The sequence below is a fragment of the Amphiura filiformis genome, chromosome 20 (assembly GCF_039555335.1).
Source record: "Amphiura filiformis chromosome 20, Afil_fr2py, whole genome shotgun sequence".
Lineage (NCBI taxonomy): Eukaryota > Metazoa > Echinodermata > Ophiuroidea > Amphilepidida > Amphiuridae > Amphiura > Amphiura filiformis.
This window is the reverse complement of record NC_092647.1, coordinates 59,741,817-59,763,755: the sequence shown is the minus strand read 5'-3', so window position 1 is coordinate 59,763,755 and position 21,939 is coordinate 59,741,817. Positions and strand designations below refer to the sequence as shown.

At 38.9% G+C, this 21,939-nt stretch overlaps 1 protein-coding gene across 1 annotated transcript in view; it reads right to left on the bottom strand.

Annotated features, from left to right (window-relative positions):
• LOC140142475 (histone-lysine N-methyltransferase 2C-like) overlaps positions 1–21,939 on the bottom strand; it is a 71,352-nt gene that overhangs the window by 18,846 nt on the left and 30,567 nt on the right. The window contains 16 exon segments of the mRNA XM_072164460.1: positions 1–1,097; positions 1,100–1,292; positions 5,237–6,323; positions 6,326–7,855; positions 8,622–8,881; positions 9,847–10,051; positions 13,231–13,281; positions 15,078–15,151; positions 16,130–16,341; positions 16,791–17,091; positions 17,606–17,767; positions 18,113–18,227; positions 18,990–19,163; positions 19,604–19,836; positions 20,331–20,534; positions 21,289–21,522. Of these exon segments, the coding sequence (XP_072020561.1) occupies positions 1–1,097; positions 1,100–1,292; positions 5,237–6,323; positions 6,326–7,855; positions 8,622–8,881; positions 9,847–10,051; positions 13,231–13,281; positions 15,078–15,151; positions 16,130–16,341; positions 16,791–17,091; positions 17,606–17,767; positions 18,113–18,227; positions 18,990–19,163; positions 19,604–19,836; positions 20,331–20,534; positions 21,289–21,522 (6,132 nt within the window).

Genomic DNA, 21,939 nt, shown 5'->3' with positions numbered 1-21,939 from the left:
TTACTTGCTGTTGGTGTTTCATACCATACTCTTGCATTAAAATAGAGTGTTGTCGCTGACCTTTGCGGCTTAGCTCCAGCATCTTTGTTACTTTGGTGTGCCTCTGTGTGACAGCTTCTAGTTCTTTTGTATCTTCCTCTGAAAACACTTTGTTGTGCTTCTTGCTATTTCTCTGTCTGGCTGACAGTGCTTTCTTTTTCTTACGTTCTTTCTGCGTTTCTGCTTCAAAATATTTAAGTCTAGTTTGCAAGTACTGGTTTCTTCGTAACAACCACTCTTCATATTGGTCTGTATTGCTTTGATCAGGTGGAGGTTCATCATTTTGTTCATAAGGATCAAAAGGCAATTGCTGTCCATGTAACATGTGACCTTGCATGGCACCCATAGCAGGCATTCCCTGCATATGTGGTGGTACACCAGGGAATCTGCCTTGCATTCTCATTCCTGGAGCCATTCCCATTGGCATACCACCTGGACCCATATGGCCTGGCATTCCTTGACCTGGCATTCCTTGACCTGGCATTGGTTGGCCTGGCATTGGTTGGCCTGGCATTCCTTGACCTGGCATTGGTTGGCCTGGCATTCCTTGACCAGGCATTCTAGGGCCCATCATGTGTTGCGGCATTCCTGGAACCGGTCCTCTCATTGGCCCTCCTGGAGGCATTCTGGATCCTGGGCTGACCATACGATGACCTCCCATTGGCGGACTAGGTCTTGGAGGAAATCCAACCATCTGAGGTCCTGGACTTGGACTTGGTCCTCTAGAGTGCATGGCAAACATTGGTTGTCCACTTGGACTGGGCATTGGAGACATATGTCCTGGACTAGATAGAGGTAATCTCACACCCATCGGTACCGGGCTAGGAGTGGAGCCATGGGGCGATGCAGCAGGGTGGGGTACGGCATAACGAGGGGGTGGCGTTGGACCTTGTTGAGCAACAAATCCCTGAGAATTGTTAGGAAATTGATCTGGCATTCCAGGCACGGGTGTCGGCACTCTGCCAAATGATTGCATAGCCTGGCGGATATCCCCGCTATTGCTTCTACACACAGCTCCTCCAAACTGACCAACTGGGCTTTGTGGCTGCATCATGTGTGGGGTCTTGGTCCTTGCAGATTTGCTCCACCCATTGGCGACATCTGCGGTGGTGGAATAGCTTGCATTCCCATCGCTGCTTGTTGCTGTTGTTGTTGCTGCTGTTGCTGTTGTAGCATCTGCTGATGTTGCCGGTTCATTGCTAGTAGCATCTGAGAATGAGGCCCTGGTGGTTTGGCTGAAAAATCCTCTGCATCTGGAAGACAAAAAACAGTCAAAGTAATTTTAATGTGACAGGTTCCATACTTTGTTGAAAGCTGCTGAAAGAAAATTAGCATAACCAGAAAAATTAGTATCACTCCAGGGTGATTTATGTTAATATATACTACAACCAACCTGAAACAATTAGTTGAATGCCACAAAGTTAGAGACAATTTCAAATTTGTTACATCTTTAAAGGTGGGTGACCCAAATTGACATAATAACCTCACCCCACAAATAGTGATTTTGATATGTAAATTGTGAATAAAGCTCATATGTTTCTCATAATTCCAGAAAAATGTCACCCTGAAATGTTTGTAAACACAAAGAATATGCAAATAAGATCATGAATATTACTAAATATGCAAAGAAAAGTACACAAACTATACAGAAGAAGAGGTGACCATTCTCTTTCAATTGGTTATTATGTATAAGCTGCAGAATGGATTAATTAAATTTAGAAAAAATATGCAAATAAGACGATATGAACAAATCAGATCACCCACCTCTATACTGATGAATCACCAGACTGATTAACTTGTTAGTAGTAAGTTATATTAGATGTAAGTCAGCAAAATTTACACCATGTTTGGAATTCAAGCCAAGAGATTAATTTCAATTTTAAATAGTTACAGGTGTGAATCATGCACATACTGCTTGAAGATGTTAAATATGTGACCTGCTACCACAAAATGAGCGTTAAGTCACAAGTTGGTAGTTTTGTAACATCATGGCTAATGTGTTGGTGTTCTTTGTTTCGCAATCTCCTGTTCAAGCCAATAGTATGTCTGTATGTCCTTTGTGAACGGGGGCACAATGGGCCATTCACAAAGGACATACTACTGGCTTGTACATGTGTGTGGCGAACAAAGACCATCAACTCAGCTGCCAGAATGAATCAAAACTACCAACTTTTGACTTAACACTCATTTTGCGGTAACAGGTCACATATATGGCATAATAATAGGCACATTATAAGAGCACTGAATGAGTGGCGTAGCTAGGGTCTGCGGTGCCAGGATACAAAATGGTGGCACCCCAAACCTGTGAATGAACCGACGGAAATATTTTTTGCCCGGAAATTATTAATTGCTGACCCCAATTTTTTAAGGTGGACAAAAAATTTTTCATCGCACATTTAGCATAAACAGCGATAAGGTCACCCTAAGACAATGTCCGTGCCACATTGCCCACCTTGCCCCCCACAACAACTACAAAAAAATCATGAAAATGGCGGTTTTATTTTTTTAATGTTGAGTTCTACTATTCGTCGATCCATTTCTTTTTTATCCATCATCATTTCGGCAACCCCCTAATGTGGCCCACAGGGCATGTGCCCCCTCGCTACACCACTGCTGGGTGATGTGTTAGGTACACCTTTTCTCACATAAAACTCTTCTTTTGTCAATATGCTGTCCAAATGACACAAAAATCCAACACTAAACAAATTCAGATTGTTCATGTATCCAACCACTGCTTGGCCTCATCAAAACCAGATTAAAGATGTTGGACTGTACTGATAAATTGCAAAGTGAGCAATCTTTCATTCCGTGTGGCAAACCTTCAGATGAACATTATAATATGTGACATGACCATGTTATATGAGTCTATAATTGTCAATACCATTTAATTTCATCAAGGATTTTTTTTTTACATCCGTTACTTGCACCTCAATGAAATCTCCATCACAATTGAACTACTGGTTATCCAAATTATATGCAATTATATCAGTTGCTGAAAACAGTAAGTAACAAAAGAATTTGAGTACCTTTTTTGCCAAATAACTCAAAATCAATGTTACTGACTCATTCTCATTGATCGCATCAAATATTACACTGTCAGAATATTACAAAGTCAGAACCATCACCCATCACCAGCATGTACACTGACCTTCACTTACTACCATTCACTCTTTTCTCCCAGAATTGGCCAACACTAATCACACTTCCTGCTATTAGTTACTGTTATGTTCCTTTTCTGGCCTTTTCTTGAACAGAATGAATGTTACCAAGTTAGCCAGCTTTGTACCAGTAATTCAACACATGCCATGCCTTACGAGTATCAACCAACACCAAAAGTACAATGCCACAGAAAGTCTACAACCTTCTCTTTTCTTGGTCCCATGTAAAATGACCAACTTACTTTTGCTTTTCTGTGGTCCAGTCAGTAGAGTTTGCAATTGGAATAGGCTTTCTGGTACTGACTTTACTGATTTAGTTCCATCTAGGTATAAAAAGGTTGAAATGTTTACAATCATACAATACATACAGTAAAGCATAATATTTTCAGTAGGTACCTTGTTTTTCCACTCAAGTAAAAGCAAGTACCTTTTACATAATGGACTTTTTTGACAATTCTGATAACGTTGATGATTTGAATTGCCGTGCAAGAGAACATGAACAAATCCCAATTGTAGTTGAATATAATATCATGCTTTACAGTATGATAAAACATGGAACAAGCTATTATATAGAGTCTCACTTATGCTTTCAAAAAAGCTTTCAATTCCTCCAAAATAACCTGAAACTTTGGAAAGTGTTAGCATGTTAAAAGCATGGTCAATCATTTTGTTAAAATAGTACTCCTATCATGAGATACAAATTAGAACACAATTAAAAAGATATTAAATATTGTGTGTCGGCCCATGCCTGAATGTGGGGGTGTGCATGCCCATGTATATTTGTGTAGGGGTGTGTTTGCATGTGTGTTTGCATAAGCATAAGCATAAGCATTCTCATGTATGACAAGGTGGGTGTAGATGTGTTTCGGTTGGGTGCTTATATGTGTTGGGGTGCTGGGGTGTGTTTGTTGGGGTGTATAAATGTGTTTGCTGTCAAACAGGGATGTTCTTATGCAACTTGACATTTAAACCACAGATGTTCCTGCAACCGGGACCGTCCTCATTTAGCCAAGATGTGCGATTGACTGCAAACAGAACAAAAATCCATTTGAGAGGGTGTCCTCTATTGTTGATATAAAAATCGGTCCCTGGTTGATACAATGAAATCCCAAAATTTTTATATAATTTGTGTAAAACAGGGTCAACATTCCTGATTAGGTGCAGAAAATAAGAAAAACACGACCCGTTTGCCAGTCCTGTACAGGATCCCTGTTTGCAGCAAACACATTAAAGGGGGGGGGGATGTTTGCGTGCATGATCTTAATTAATGTAATCATGTCAAACTACTTTTGTTGCAGTAGTTCATCCTAAAAATAATTTGTGACATTGCAGACATACAGGAATTACTGACGCACATCACAATTAATAGGACTTGAAATCAGATTTGGTTCAACTGCATTAGCATTGATTATCTTCCTTTGAAAGTTTTCACCTAATAATTTGAATACTTGATGAAAAAACTGGATCATTTTGTGACATGATCAAAGGGGTGAGTTTTAATCTTGCAAAAAGATAGATTTTGAGTTATTGGCAAAAGGGGTCATATTTTTGTTTCTTATTATTTCATCAACTGACAAATTGCCGACAACTTGGTAACCACAAGTTCAATTTTCAAGGGATTTGTATTGAATTGTCGTATTTTAAGGGCTAGTAACCAATGTTAAAACTTAATATTGATTAATTTTGACATTTGACTAATTTCCCTTGATCGTGTCACATTTATATATTGATGATCACACAATGCCAAACTCTTGTTTCCTAAATTAACCAGCACTATTATTCTTAAACTTGAAGAAAACATGCTGCATGTTTGTAAACTTGCACATAACAAGGTAAATAAGGGCATGCACTGTGCCCTGCGATTTCACATCGTATCAATGCAACGTAAGTGCAATATACCAAAATGTTGATCTGACCTATACCCCAATCACCTTTTTAACATTAAAAATCTGATAAAAGGGTGAAAAAAGAGAAACAAGTGCTGTATATTTTTGGAATCAGGAGTGGCATTGAATAAAACACAGATATAGTTCTCTTACCTTTGGCATACAACTTGGCCTGCTCTTGCAGTTTGGCAAAGTCCATGTCTCCCAAATATGGCTCTCCTGTCTGAAGTTTGAGGCCTTGCATCATGCTCTCATCACCATCAACACCACCATGTTGCTGTTGCTGCTTGGATTGTTCCATCTTTTCTTTCTCCAGAAGATCTTGGAGCAGAAGTGGTTGCTCCTCCAGTAGGAGTGATCTTCGCCTTTCGGCTGATGTTGCAGATGGTTCCACAAATGTCCCTGGTGTTGCGGTTGTAGGTACACTTTGGTTGGGTTGAGGGACAATGGGTGTTGATGAGGATGTTGGTTGTGCTGAAGATGATGGTTGGGCTTGATTTGATTGTTGAGCTGCTTCAGATGAGGGTGGGTTTGATGATTGTGATGGCACTGTATTTGGCTCTAGTTTAATTTTTGGTTCTACAGGCGCATCAGCTACAGAGGAAGAATGTGACACTGCTGTTGTTGTACTAGTTTGTGTTTCACTTGAGATTGCACTAGAACTTGGCGCTGATGTGGTTGTCGCAACAGCTGATGTCACTGGTGCAGAAGTCGTCACTGTATCAGTTGTTGATGTGCTTGCTGTTGGCGATGTTGTAGTGACAGTGTCAGATTGTGTTACAGGTGCACTTGTTGAGTTCGCAGCATTTGACTCTGATGCAGCAGGTTCGTTTGACTCGGACTCTGTTGCCGGTTTTGGAGAACAACCATGTATTGTGCCACAGGCACCAATGACCGGAGCTTTTTCAGTTTCTTTTGTGTCGTCTATACTCATCTTTGAAGAGCTTTCAACACTTTGCGAGGTAGTAGAGGTTGTTGCAGCAGTAGCAAAACTACAGCTTTGTCTTGGTTCATCAGATACCTCCTCTTTCACAGTTCTTGGAGGTGACCGACTTGTTTTAACTGCTTGTGTCTGAGCTTTCTCTGCACAAGAACCTTTTTTATCATCTTCAGTTTTCACTGTTTGAACACTAGGTTCTGACTGTTTTACAGTTCCTGTTTCTATAGGTACAGATGATGATGATGATTTTTGCTCCTGTTTTACAGAGTTGTCAGGAGATGCTGCAGCTTTTGAATCTGTTGTTGCAGCATCTGCAGTTGTAGCACCACTTTGAACTTTCTCTCCACTTTCAGTTTCCATCTTAGAGTCATCCTTCTTGTCAGCCTCAGATGCTTTCTGAGACTTTGATTGCTTACTTTCCCCTGGCCCACTGGAAGTTGATTTGTCTTCTGCTTTTCTTTTGCACTTTTAGTCTCATCACTACCTTTCTTTACTTCTGCTGATGATTTTGTTTCTGAGGCAGTACCTGCTGCTGAACCTTCTTTTTTAGACTCATCTGGTTTGTTTCCACCAGATTTGGAATCACTTCCAGACTTGGTTTTGTCACTCTTGCTGCTCTCTGATGCCTTGTCGTCGGATCCATGGTGATCATCCTCAATTCCGAGATCTTTGAACAGCTGTTGGTTTTCTGCAGAGTGTTTATTAATGTCCAGATCTGGATCAGCATATTCTAAGATGTTAAAATCCTGGAAATCACCATCTTTGAATAAATCTTCCAGCTGAGGATCGTGTTCCTCTCTATTGTCATTTGATGGTGCAGGCATTCCTGGATGAGCTGCAGCAGCATGAGGCATGGGATGGTATCCAGGTTGATGTACCCCATGAGGACTTCCAAGAGAGCTCGGTGGCATTCCTCCTGGGTACGGTCCTTGCTGATGTGGAAATGGAGCATGACCGACAGGACTAGCCAAAGGAGATGGTCCGTGTCCAGATCCTACAGGACTTATCTGTAGGGGAGCATGTCCCATCGGTCCCATAGGTCTCATTTGTTGACCCGGATGTTGTTGTGGTTGTACTTGTGATTGTCTCACCAAATGATCATATGGATCTAAAGGATTGGTCAGCATTGGCCTTTGCTGGGCTTGCGCTTGTTGCATTGCGCTTCTTTGCTGGAGTTTCTCCTGAAGCAATTTAATACCCAGATTTCTTGGTGGCCTGACCATAGCTGGTGATTCATGGCGTTTTAATTCAATAAAATGACCCTGAGGTCTTGGGTTTGCTCCTGGTGACATCCGTGGAGGAGGAGTAAATTGTCCTTGAGGGGAGCTCGCTGGTGGCCTCCAGTTAGGATCAGCCGGATTGAATGGCTGGCCACCCATGCCTGGGCCATTGTGCTGGGCATGCTGAGGGTCACCAGCAAAAGGCATTCGAGGATGTGATCCATCAAATGGCATTCTGTTGTCAGTAGGAGAAAACTGTCCAGGACTCATTGGTTGAAACTGACTACCCATTGGATATGGAGGTGGCGGTCTTTGACTTCCGTCACCCAGCCACTGCTGTTGCTGCTGTTGTTGTTGCTGTTGTTGTTGCTGTAACTGCTGTTGTTCTCTCCTTTTCCGATTCTTAAAAAGTAGTTCCCTCAGTTGCTGCCTGTGGTTGTATTTTTCTCCCTCTGGTGGAGGCATACCACCTGTTGCTGTTTGACTTGGCATTCTGAACCTCACATCACTACCCATCATCTGTGGGGGCATCCCTGGCGACTGTGGTGGTACTCCTCCTGGTGTCATATGATTTTCCATGATTGATGTTGGAGTGGCTGGCAGTGAATTCACCTGTGGAGAGCAATAAAGTGTCACATTAAGAATACTGTATAGCAGCAAATTTTTGCGGGGGGTTTAATTTACACACTTTTCGCGGTCGAACAGGCAGCCGCAAATTTTGTAACCCCACAAAAATATTTACTACACATAGTAGTACTTAAAGGTAGGTGGTCAGGTTTTTTTCGTATTTTGTTTTGTATCTCACATTGAGGCCTGTACCAAAATAATTAAATTCCCAAGTTTTTAGGTAAATTGCACGCCATTTTGACATTAGAAAAACATACTTTACATAGCCAAATTGATAAAATCACGAAAAATTAAGCCAGCGAAAAAATCCCACTACACAGTAATTGATTTTGAGGTTAATGGTATGCTTACATGACTAGTAATATCAAAATAAATCATTCTTGATCTGGATTTGAACGCAGGAGGTCTTGGTCTTTGAATTAGTATTGCAAGGAAATCCCTTATTTAACTAAACTATTTTTAATTTAGTAAACCTGTGATACACTCAATAAGTGGGTACTGGTCACTCTAGCTTATATGAAACCTGTTTCCATCGAAAAATTATGCTTCATTCATCCCATATATTCTTTCATATTTAGAGTCAATATTTGCAGTCCTATTCCTACAGGACTCATTCCTTCTAATTTTCACTAATTTCTTACTGATCAGTCTAGCTTCAATGAAACCAGTTTTTAACAAAAATATACTCTCATAAAAGTTCTATTCCTATATGACTTGGCAGTCCCATCCCTACAATACTAAATTTTCTTACCTGTCCACCAGGCGTTCCAGGTCCCATTCCAGCATCAACCATCATCATCTGTCCAGGAGCACTATTCATCCTTTGCAATGCACCCGGATGTTGCCCTCTTACAGCCACCTGCTGAACTAGATCAGGTAACACAGGCATGCTGCTAGGTGTTGTTGGAGGTGTCCCACTGAGGCTAGAGGGAGGAACAGGTGTTTTGGGACTCGCTTGCTGTTGCTGTTGTGATGCATTGCTAGCTTCCATAGCCTTTTGCTGGAGCAGTCCTGTAATGAAATGGTGTAACCACTGATATTATTATACAGGTCGGAAGGGTTCATATCAGAGAAGCTATTTTACCCTTCCCAGAATCCTTTACAACATGATGCATCACCTTAAAATATCAAATGACACCCCAGTTACTTTGTACAGGTCCTCTTTGTTTTCATGTTGACTTTAGAATCGCTAAATATGGGTTGATAATTAAGAAATAAACATATTTTGCAAGATCTGGATGGGTTCTGTTCAATAAGGTACTTTTTATTACTATCGGCCCATGTTTCACAAGATAGCAAATCAGAACTGACAATTTAAATTGAAGAAATGCATTGTGGGAAGTGTAAGATATCTTCTCTAGGTTCTGTATTCTATCAAATAATATCAAACATCAAACCATCATGTAATCCTGAAAAACCATCACACAATCATACTATGATCCCTGACCTGTCATCTGTGAATTGACAATCTTTACATGTATGCAGTGGTGGAGTCAGGAATATTTTGGGGGGAGTGGGGGTTGGTGGGACATTGAGGGGCAAAATGAATTTGGGGGGGGGGGCAAAATCAACAAATTTTGTGCAAAATTGCTGCAAAAAGTGGAATTTTTCACAATTTTATTTTGGGAGTTTTTTTACTGGGGAGGCAATAAAAAGATCTGATACCTTTTCATGTAACAAAACAGGTATGAAAGTACACAATTTTGGAAAGGAAATAATGCAGGAAATGCAACTTTTATTTGAGAATTTGGAAACAAAAACCATTGTTTTTGCCAAATTCATCCAAACATTTATTTTTCCACTCAAAATTCTTTGAGCCACCGTTAAAGGTAAGGTACACCTCAAAAAGTAATACGAACTCCATAATTAATCTAGAGATAAAATGTATAGATTTTATTTTTAGAAGTGTAAGTATAATAACTTTCATCTATCTTTGCTAAATCCTTAAAGGCTGGTGGGGTGAGTAGATTACATACCTGCAGCAGAATGTGCACCCATGAGTGGGCTTGTCTGAGGCTGCTCTCTAGTAGGAGTTGTTTGCTTTGGTGTACCTGGTGAAGAGACACCTCCTAATGGTGTGGTGGCTCGTGGTGACATGCTATTGCTATGTGGTGACTGAGGAGTCAGTGGTGGATTGATCCCAGCTTCGGCCAACTTCTTCCTTTGCAGGCCTTCACTCAACTATGGAAGGAAACAGAGTTAAAATGCACTTGAATTTGTGTGTTATCGAGCTTCAAATGCCATCGACAATGACACTTATTTACTTCCTACAGTATTGCTTATATGTGATGCGATCAAGCAAAACGAGTCTGATGTCGATCAAAATCAAAATTCAGTTTTCAATTTCATTACATGAGCAATTCTCAGAGTTTTATTTTGCTGAAACTCCCATCATAATTATGGTTCCATAGATATGGTCATTTTAGTGTTGCTCAGAACAATGAAATACAAACAATGTTGAATACTATTATCAGCTATATCACAAAATCAATATTTCCGACATCCGACTTATATATTTTACTTGATCACATCACATATATCAATTGATATTTCCTTACTCTTCAGTAGCAATTTAGCAGAAAACTCCCTAATCTGAGCCAAACAATTGCACTCGCATTGATTGTTTCAAAATGCTAATCAATGTGAGTTGCATTCGAGACAATTTGTGATGATTTACATGGGAAGAACGTAGAGACCAGACCATTATTTTACTACTGAACTTGACTCGATAAATCAAAGAACCAACCTTTTTGGCCAATTTCAGAACATTGATGAACAATGAACCTACAACTAATACTGGGCTATTCCATCTGAAATACATACACCCCTATGGAAAACACAACCCTACTCTCCCACACACAGGGTGTAGATTTCAAATGGAATCACTCATTTTGATAGCCTCATTTGAAATTCGCACTCCCTGAGAGTCCCTGTGTGGGAGATTAAGGTTATGTATTCCATAGGGGGTGTATGGATTTCAACTGGAATAGACCTCTATGTTCCCGATTTCAAAAGAGAATTCAATCAGCATTTCAAGTTTTTATGATCATCATGTGCGATCCATTATTTTATCAAATACCATTTATAGTTCACTTCTGGTATATTTTCATCATAGAACAACAAGATAATAAAGCATACAAAATAAAAAGATGAAATAGAGAAATTAATTAGATGGTTACCTGTTGCATGAAATACAAGCTAATATGGACACACTCATGCTATGCATGGCAGATGTAATGTGATTGAAATGAAGTAGTTGGCAACAAAATGATGAACAAAAAATGAATTTCACTCTTTAAAGATGATGCTTGCTAGGATACTTAAAGCTCCCTCACATTGTGAACTTCTCTGTACAGAAAAGGTCACTTTGCCCATAATAACCAACCCGCCAACTTTTTATGAGGAGTAACTCTTGCTGTCAAGTGTCAAATCAGTGTTATGTTAGAAAGCATAGAATTAGCCTAGTGTAAAGAGTGACATTGAGTATGCAGGGATTACACCTGTAGCAGTGTCATTTCTTAATAACTTTGGCTGATGCTTCCTTACATACATGCCAAACCCAGATCAGGACAGTGCATCCACATAAAAATGTTCCTGCATGATGTGGCCATAACTCCATTCCCCCCACCCAATTAATTTGCCAAGACTGATTTGCATTTTTCCAAATTTTAAAATGTGAGAATCTATTATTACCAGATTTTCGCCCTTACATGGTCTGCATTGTCAACTTTTATAGAAGCTTACAAGTGAGTGATATAAATATAATGGGAACTATGCTCTTCTCGGTTGGTTATAAAACTATGTAAGCTGTTGGTTGCATCCAGCCGGACAGGCTAAGCATTTAGCAGGCAAAACCCAATCAACCAATTTTCATTCTGAAACAAGCTTTTCAAACATCTGCATGCTTACTACGAATGTATTGCTACCTCTCTATCCTACAGTGTAATATACAACTGAATAATATCCAGCCTTTTCTACTTCCATTTCTATCACATAAGAGGCAAAAGTAAATCAAAGGTCACACATTGAAAGAAAAGATAGAGAGTCATGCAGACACAAACACCAGTGTGACCTCCCCCTAACCTACAAACATTCAGTCTTTTTATGGCAGAAAGCAGGATGGTTTTCACTTACAAGCATCGAATCCATATCATTGTGAGTTTGACAAAGTGCTGAATATCGATTTGTCCCGTTCTAAAATTCATAATACCCATGAATATTCTTGAATTATAGATCAAAGGGGTAAGCTTGAGTGGCACTTCACCATTATCTAGCCTTGTATGCTGCTCTCCTTCGCTCACTTCCCATGCTGAATCACTGTTAAACATGGCCTACCATTATACTAATCCCATATCCCAATACTTAATATACTATAACAATTAAGTAATTTGAACCACAATTTGGCATCTATCAGGGACCCAATTTGATTCCCTTCATGCTTTGTCTTAGTATCAAGAACAAAATTAGCATAGGGCAAAATATTTCATTAAGAAAATAAATTTCTTTGTACTGTAAACTAAATAATGAAGGTCTTTATGTTTAGATTGTTATGTTAAAATTAGTGTTAAAACCCTCTGTTTACTGAGCATTGTAATACACTTGCTAATGACAGGTTCAATGTCTTTGTGAAAACAAGTCCATTTTAGAGGCACTCCACTTGATGTCATAAATTGCCAAAAATCTGCCCCAAACTAAACTAGTCAGATATCTACTTAAGGAGGCATTTTAATTCAATTTTTGTTTAAAATTGTATGATTTCTTTTAATCTTGTCCAAAATCTTTTCCAAACTTCGCAATATATTGTTGATTAAATATCACCAGAGCTAAAATTATATTTTTCCAGCTTCAAAGTCAACCAAGAGTAGGTAAAAGACAGGAAATTGCATGGAATAGTTAAAGGAGGATTTCGTGATCTTAGCATCCTCTTTTTATGACATTTTTCAGTAGATATCCACGAAAAGTTTATTCCCAAAATTTCGGTTGATTCCGATTTTGCGTTTGCGAGTTATGCATGATTATGTGTATTACACTGCTCCATAGACCACTGTTGTAATTTCGTTCTGGTATACCAGAACGAAATTCAAATTTGGCAATATTTTTGCTAAACGAATTAATCTGCAAGAAATATTTGGAACATAAACATTATGTAGCCAGAGGTATCCAGTGGTGTAAAAATCTCAACTTTTTTTATGAAAAGTGGGGGGATGAGGCTGTGGATCACGAAATGCCCTTTAAGTTGCACAATTGGGCTACAAAATCTGGTGTTTGGCAACGATAAGCACAGGAAAGGTAAATAGAAAGTACTTCCTTCTGCCATAAACAAGACCTACTGATCTATGACCCATTGACCTATGACCTACCTTCTGGGCATCCTTGAGTCTTTGTGCCGCTCTGTTCTCTCTGGCTTTTTGCTGCAAAATGGGTGGTATAGACAGGCATGACATGCAAGCATAGAATCTTTATGTGACATGTAGCAAAATGGGTTGTTATATAACACATTGAAAAACAGGTTGGATGTATCCATGTGTATCTTTTGTGCACATATTATGTAATGTGTACATGTATGGATTATGTGTGTATGTCAGTCAGTGATGAAATGGCTAAATTAAAGCCAGCACATGCAGTGCAGATTTGTCTCTTCAGCTTGAAACAAAAAGAATTTTTCTATTTTTAAAAAATCTATTCATATTCTAAATTTTAAAAAGCAGAAAACAATAATTATGAAACGAGAAAGAAATACAGTAAGAAACTTGCACTGATAGAACATTTGGAATTGAATATTTCAAAGCACAAGTCTCACCTGCTTTTTAGATTACATGGGCAACAGAAGTTGTATTTGACAGTATGAAAGAGAGCACATTACCCATTACAATTTTGAGACAAAAATGGATGGAAGTGCACTGCATGTAATGGGCATAGTCCATTTGAAACCACCCCCGAGCAAGATTTGGGAATTCCAACTAAATTTAACAGTTTTACTCAGTTTAGCAATTCAAGATCTTATAAAATAATTTTGGAATTCCAAACTAGGGACCAAATTGGGTAAAATCCAACATATTCCACCTGGATTGGCCATTTAATTAACTGGAATTACACTTGCTGGAAGAAACGGCACTTGTTTTCAATTTGAGAGTGTACACAGTGCAAAGTGGGGTTCTGATTGGCTAATTCAATTGTCTAACAATCATAACAACAGACAGGTAATCTAATTGGCTGATTATGCATCAAAGAAGTGATTGGCGCTGAGCAGCGCTCATCAAAGCCCAACGTATGTCGCTCATTAACAGGGCTCGCACGTCAATCAGAGAGAGAGAGTGCAACACTCCTCTGGAAGCTAGTGATAGGTAACAGCGTCATATTCCATATGGGGGTGTATTTCAAATGGACTAGCCCAATAAACATCAAGTTGAGGCATGTTACTTGGAGCTTGCAACCACACTTGTTTGGTTGGTTGGTTGGCAGTATCATTTCATTCAATGGTTAGCTCACTGCAAACACACATGAGTGTTAACATCTAACTTTGCAGGAACCTGTATCTCGATCTACTCCCCAAAAATCTTTATCACATAATGAATACGTAATAAATCGCAAATATGTAGGGGCTAGATCGGGTTGGAGGTTATTGCTAATTTTGCTACATATTTGTGTATGAGTTGATAAAAAAGCTGCTGTGGATTTGACTTTTGTTTTACAACATTCTTAAATAAAAGCTCAGTTTTAGATTAATGTGAATGATGAGTGATCAGTGAAAACAAAATGAAATTGGCTTTTGACAATGTCCATTCTATGAGCAACATCTTTAGTTCTGTTGTGAAATGCTGGTTGACATTTGAACACAAAACAAGACCAACACATGACCATACAGTCGTACACACTTTTTCTCTCCATGGAAGTGATATAGTTATTAGCAAAGTGGTACATGTGGATTGTTAGTAATATAAATACGAATAAGGTTTAATTTGTTTTCCTTTTTATGCCATGCAAAGGGGAAATATATTATCATATCAGACTCAAGCAAGGCCATTTTTGGTCTTTACAAAAGGCGAGCCAAAATTTATTTTCAAAGGAGGCTGATCTAAACAGGCATAACACAAACCACTGATTTGAGTTAGTGTTTGCACCATACAACATAAGGGAAAGGAATAAAGATTGTTGAACTCAATTCTTGCAGAGAATTAGGTATTATTAGAGCAAACTGTTCACTTACCAGATAAGGTTGTCTATCTGCCGTTGCCACTTTCCTCCACAGTTTGGCAATTGCTTTGGCTCTGCTTGGCCAGTCTGCAACGATATAAGGGTGAAACATTTTAGTAGCTTTTCTACAAAGACTCCAGATTTAGATTGGAAAAAAGTGAGCACTGGTTCACCTGTATTTAGCCAGAATCAGGACTTTCTTTGGGCTTACCACTTTTTCCTAAGATTTTAGAGCTATCCAAAATATTGAGAAATAATATCTAGAAACACAGTTAAAGTGAAATGTCAAGAAATAACACCAGTAAACAAGGTAAAATAATGGCAAATTATGAAGGCAAATAACAAGAGAAATATAAAAGATAGGTAACAGATAAGAGCTTGAACTGCATTTTGCTGAAAGAACATTGGAAGTAGCCAATACTTTGAATGAAAATGAGCCAGATCTGTTCAGTTATCATTAGAATTTCTGTGCATCTTTTGGAATAACTATAGAATACCCCGCTCAGGGTGCCTAACCCTAACCTAACCCTGTGTTGGGAGGTGAGATGGGTATTCTATAGCTATGCCCATCTTTCGTAGAGCCTGATGGGCATTACTTCAGGATAAAAAGTGTCACCTGATCCATTTTTTGTCCCTTCCAAGTGAACGCCACCTGTTCAAATTTCACCCTTGCAGAACATAAACAAAGGTCTGCATGTTTCAGATCCCTAAAATGTAAATTCAATTACAGAGGCTTTCACAATGGGAATCGTTATTGGATGCTGTCAATGAGTATGCCAAAAGACATAACTTTGCAAGCTTTCAGCAGTCTTGATGAAGTCAGAGTCATTCCTGACTTAACCTGACAACTTTGAAATCTTTACATGTCCCATGGCATACTTGTTGAATCCCTGTTGTTAAATTTAAATTCATGTTAAAAATTGACTCAAGTTATTACTTTTGTGACACAAGCTCATGGTAATTTTGAAGTAAGATTACACTATGGTTAGCCTTATTCAAAGGCATTCTGCTAATAACTTATTTTGAGTGTGTCAATAACAATTAGCATTCATTCATTCATCATACCTGGGTAATCAGTTTTGAGGTTTGGATGTTCAAGATTTGCATAGAGTACAGGTGAGCTGGTGGCCATTGGTCCCAGTGGTTCATCTTTCTCCCACTTCAGCACATTTCTCTGATTGTAAGACAGATGTGGTTCCTCTCCTGGTACCCCATCACCAGATGGTCCTGATGGCCATGGGCTTTGAGGTTCAGCAAAGTCTGGACTAAAAGGAGGGCTGAAACAAAATCAAATGGATATTTTATTGATTTGAGTTTCTACTTAACATGAGTTTCTACTTGACATGAGTTTCTAGTGTTTCTACTTGACATGAGTATCTAGAGTTTCTACTTGACATGAGTTTCTACATGACATGAGTTTCTACTTGACATGAGTTTCTAGTGGTTCTACTTGACATGAGTATCTAGAGTTTCTACTTGACATGAGTTTTTACTTGACATGAGTTTCTACTTGACATGAGTTTCTACTTGACATGAGTTTCTACATGACATGAGTTTCTACTTGACATGAGTTTCTACTTGACATGAGTTTCTACTTGACATGAGTTTCTACTTGACATGAGTTTCTACATGACATGAGTTTCTACTTGACATGAGTTTCTACTTGACATGAGTTTCTAGTGTTTCTACTTGACAAGAAACTTGGTTTCATAATTTAGACACCTACCTGCCAATATCTTGAGGTGTTCTTGGCTGTGGTGACTGGGGCACCGGTAAGTGGACCTGAGGTTGGCTCCCAGAGAGTTGTAATGGCAGACTTGTAGGGGCTGGTCGCCTCTGTTGTGGATGCGGATGTGGAAGTACATTTTGTACCATAGGAATAGGGGCTGCGGGTGGACCCATCATGCCCTCCCCAGCAGCTGTTGGTGGCACAGGGGTGGTGGATGACTGGTTTTGCTGATGTTCCGTGGGACTGAGTACCCCTGAGAAAAGATCTTCAACTTCCTTGCCATCAATTTGAGCCAGATCTGTAAAATAATAACAATTTGTATTGATTAGATATGCTTCATAGCAATGAGAAATTATATACCATTTTCTACAACATTTCCAGTTAGTGGTGGGAATAACCTAAACAACTGTGGTCAGACCTATTTTTTGTTTGTATATGACATATTAAACAGGTAGCCCTGTCTGGCCAGTTCTCCACAGAAGAACTGACAATACACCTGTTACTTTGATGACAGACAAAGCAGAATTTACATGGATAAATTTTAACCTTGACTAATTCCCCAAAAGAACTTGAACCAAAAGTAGGACTTTCACTTGACATGCACTGTTGTCTTCTAAATCCATTTAATTGGGTCGTCAGGTAGGACAATCTGCTCCTTTTTTGTGCAACATACTGTTGTTTTTGCTACAAATTACCAACATATCGCATCAAGCTTTCACAAAGTTGTGCAAAAGTAACTTACAACAACTCACACCCCTGCCCCCCACCTGTTGGTATGCCACTGGCTGGTATAAAGGGGTCTATTCTCTTACCATCTGGCACCATGTGATCAAGATTGGAGCTGAGTATTGACTCCAAGTCAGCGATATGTTCACTGTGATCTGCTGTGCTACTATGCTGGTTAGATGTTTGGTTGGTGTCCCCTTCTTGATTCTGATTGGAGGCACCTTCCGCCATACTGTCAATGTCAATATCTGTAATACACACAAACAAATTTTAAACATTTATCAATCTCTGATGGCGCAAAAAAGTCATATCAAACAAAAATGAACTATTGACATTTGAGCAACTTGTACTGACAAATTAAAGAAATATACATGTGAGCAATTACTCTGTTTTGCAATTTGGTTAAATTACATTAATAATCGAATGGATTAGCCTGCTTGTAGTCATTTAGTCATTACAGCACCATCATTTGCTGAATGAAGGTGCAGGTTGACCTATTGAATACATTCCATGTGAGTGCAAAATTGTGGAGTGTTGTGGTTAAAACTCATCAAAGTCACATTATTGTAATTCAAACTAAGAATAAAACTTACGATCACCATTTTTGCCTAATCCATCCCCCATTAGCATTCCCAGTAGTTCTTCCTGGGGTAGGAAGTTGAGCGGATCCTCTGAGTTGTCAGTTCCATCGGAGTTTTGTTTGGCACCCTGAAATAATAGGAACATTGCATCAAGTTTTTATATGGCACACACAGGATGTCTTCATCAATTACATCAAACAATAACATTACAAGGTAAACATGGTATTCAATCAATCATCCAATCAATCAGTTACATTTATGTCTTAGTATCAAATTCATTACAAAATGTTCAATGGGGTACAATAGCTCAAAAGCTACTGCTCATAAGTATCTGGAAATATGTGGCGATTCAGGAGTTTCTTGAACTATTCAAAAGTATAATTTTTGATTTGACCTGGTAGTTTATTCCACAATCTGTGAGCATAGGCAGCAAATGCTTGGTCACCAAAAGAAACACACAAAGTTCTTGGCTCAACATGAGAGGTACCATCTGAGCATGATTCTAAGCTGCCTTTGAGTAACTCGAATTTTAAGAAAATCAATGATTTGAGATGAATCTTGTCTGTGAAGTGGTTTAGATCAGTACCAGCATGGTAGATAACATTTTCAAGTGCCATCATAGTAAGGCCAACCACAAAAATCAGATTTCATTTAATTCATTTTCTCTTTGGTATAAAATGATAACAAGGAAAAAACATGCGTTTCACAAGTTTTCATCTGGCAACAGAATCTCTCTTAACCAGATTGACACTATTAAAAAGGGTCATATGTTGATTCCAAATCAAGAGCAGAAAAAAATACATACATGTCATAGCCATTTCAACCTAGTAATAAAGATTTAACTGTCAATTCTGCTGTTATACTCCTGTTTGGTGATACCCTAACTCACCTGTATTGCTGCATTTTGTGTTGCAACTTCACCTCCTGTTTTTGCTTGACTAGCCTTAATCAATTCTGAGCCCTTGGGTTGCTGTGTTACAGATGGTGGTCTACTCTCCTCGTCTGATATCTCAAGACCGTCTTTCTTGCTTGTCTCAAGGAGAGATTTACCAAAGAAGGCCTCCTGCAATGGGAAATGAGCATGCACATGTTAGCTTGCGATGACACTATACTATAGAAGTCAGACCATTTGCTAAGCCAATAATTAAGTTTTCAGATTGTGACCCCAAAATTGAGAAACCCTAAACAGACCTTTTTACAAAAAGTAACAATCACATGAGCACATCAAAACATATCTAACCAATCAATTTCTGGTTATTTGAGGACATCACATCAAGACGCTGCATCAAGTAATTGTGTATGTGATTAGTATGAACAATCACACTATGCCACATGCTCATTGTGTGATTAGTTGTGGTGTTTCTGTTTACTGCCAGATACATCTTTTTGAACCAATTTCAGATCAGCTGCTGAAAGATTTTTTTTTATACCATGAGCAAGTACATTTATATTGTTACCACATTTCCATACAGTACATCAAATCAGGATTTGTTGTTTACTCACCTGTATATACGAAGGAAACTGTGCCTCCAGATTGCTCTTCTTTTTAGGACCTCTCCTTTTCCTCTTCTTCTCTAGTTCTGCCAGGTCAGCAATTGAGATGCTGCCATCTGCATTGACTTCAATCCCCTCTCTTGGTATTGACACAGCCCCTTCTGATAAGCTTCGACTGATGAGCCGCGATTGGGCAGCCAGGCTACTTGGCTTTCTCTGCCTTGCAATGAAGCCACCAATACCTGGAAATAACACAAATTGCAATGTTTAGCTCAACATGTTGACACCAAAAAGAAAAAATCTCTCAAGATTCAAATCTATTGCTTTTATAGATCAAATCACTTAAAAGATTTAAGGGGCATTTGGTGATCCACACCCTCATCTGCTCGTTTTTCTGAAAAAAAGGTTGAGATTTTTGTACTATAGGAAACCTCTGGCTTCGTAATGTTAGTGTGCAAAAATTTTCTTGCAGATTCATCGCTTGGCAAAAATATCATCAAATTTGGATTTATGTTAACAGAACAAATTTAATTAACAACACAGTGAACTCTGGAGCATATTTAATACACAGTCGAGTTCATCCTCTGAAGCGCTGGACCGTAATACACAAATAATGTATGTAATACACAAATGATGAATAGCTCACAAACACAAAATCGGAATTAACTGCAATTCTGGGAATAAGATTTTTGTATGGATATCTACTGAAACATACCATAAAAACTGTGTGACTTACCTGCTCTGTAAGGTGCCCTTGTTCTCTTCTTTTTCTCTGGTACTGCTACTACTTCTGTTGGAGCTGGAGCTGGAGCTGAAACTGAAGCCTGGGCAGTAGCACCTGTTACTACTGCGTCTCCACTAGGGCCTACAGGTGGTTTTACATCTTGAGTCTCTTCACTTTTCACTGTTGATGTTGTGGCACCATCAGCGCCTTCAACTTCTATTAAAAACAACAGCACCACAATTATTAACATCATAAGATATATTTATTTGAACAACATGATTATTTGATTTGATCATGCCAAGGTTCTGGAGAGTTGGTTCAATCTAGTTAATCTTCACTGATTGAGCTCACCACCCATCATTCTGCCAAAAAAGTATAAATCTGAGCATTTTCTTTTCCTGTGATATTAGGTACAACCTACAAAAAAGTAAAAATCAGAATTTTTTCAGACATTTGATGGAATTTAGTTGTACAAATGCATTGAAAATGGGGCTACTTAGGTTGAATACAGAAAGTCAAATCACACAACACAAGAACTACTAAGGCACCACAACAAAAATGTGTTTGAAATCTGGATCAATGTTCAATGCTCGTTAGTAACCCTAATGCCTCTAGTGCTTTTTAGCGAAGGGAAGGAAGGAAGGAAGAAAGAAAGAAGATGAAGACTACAGTGGTTTTCTCTGGTGCGGTTTTGAACCACGGACCCTCAGGTGCTGGTCACATGACCGGGGATAGCACACCTTGGCCTGTCAAAGTTTTTGAGACTATATCTGTGTTCAGATGATGACACAATGAGATCAATGGGATACTTGAACATTCAGTTGCTTTGTGCATTGAGCTTTTCCCATTTTATCCCCCAGGTTTGGGGTTTCAACCCATGCTCACTGGTTGGGAACCACTCAATAGAAGGGATAAATGCAAAATATAACTAATTTCTTATGAAACTGAATTTGTATTTATCAATCAATACCTTTTTTCACTCCATCTGGACCTTGATATTCTTTGTCGATAACTTTGGAGAGTGCAGAGTTGGGATCAGCCAAGGTTTGCAAGATGGCCAGGCTGCCTTGCTTGAGAGAGTGTTTCCGCCGTGTCTTTTTCATTGCAACGGGTGATAGACTGAGGCTTGTGATTTGTTTAAAACCATCTTCTGTCAGACAAACGCCCTCCATGGCATATTGCTTTGGTGGTTTAGGAGGAGGTTCTGTAAAAACAAAACAAAAACCACATGAATTCTGAGAAGTCACATGTAGAGTTTATAGCAGAAGTAAAGAAATTCAATTCTGAATATTGTCAATCTGTAAACTGCCCACCGATTAGAGACATCATTATTACGCTGAAAATAATGATGTCGCGTGTTATATGAGACGATAGATGCACGACAGCGGCTAAAAACAATACCTTTATTCTCATTCTTAAACACTTCAATTCAAATAAAATAATACATTAATCATAAATATACCAAATTTCAATCAAATTAAATCCTAAATTTTACCTAGGGCTTAGAATCGATCAGTCCGGTTGTTGCTATACACCTCCAATTGGTTCATATAGCGTGTCCGAGTATCGCATAGACACGCACACGCTAAAGTGTGTGATATCATGCGATACCACACGGGTA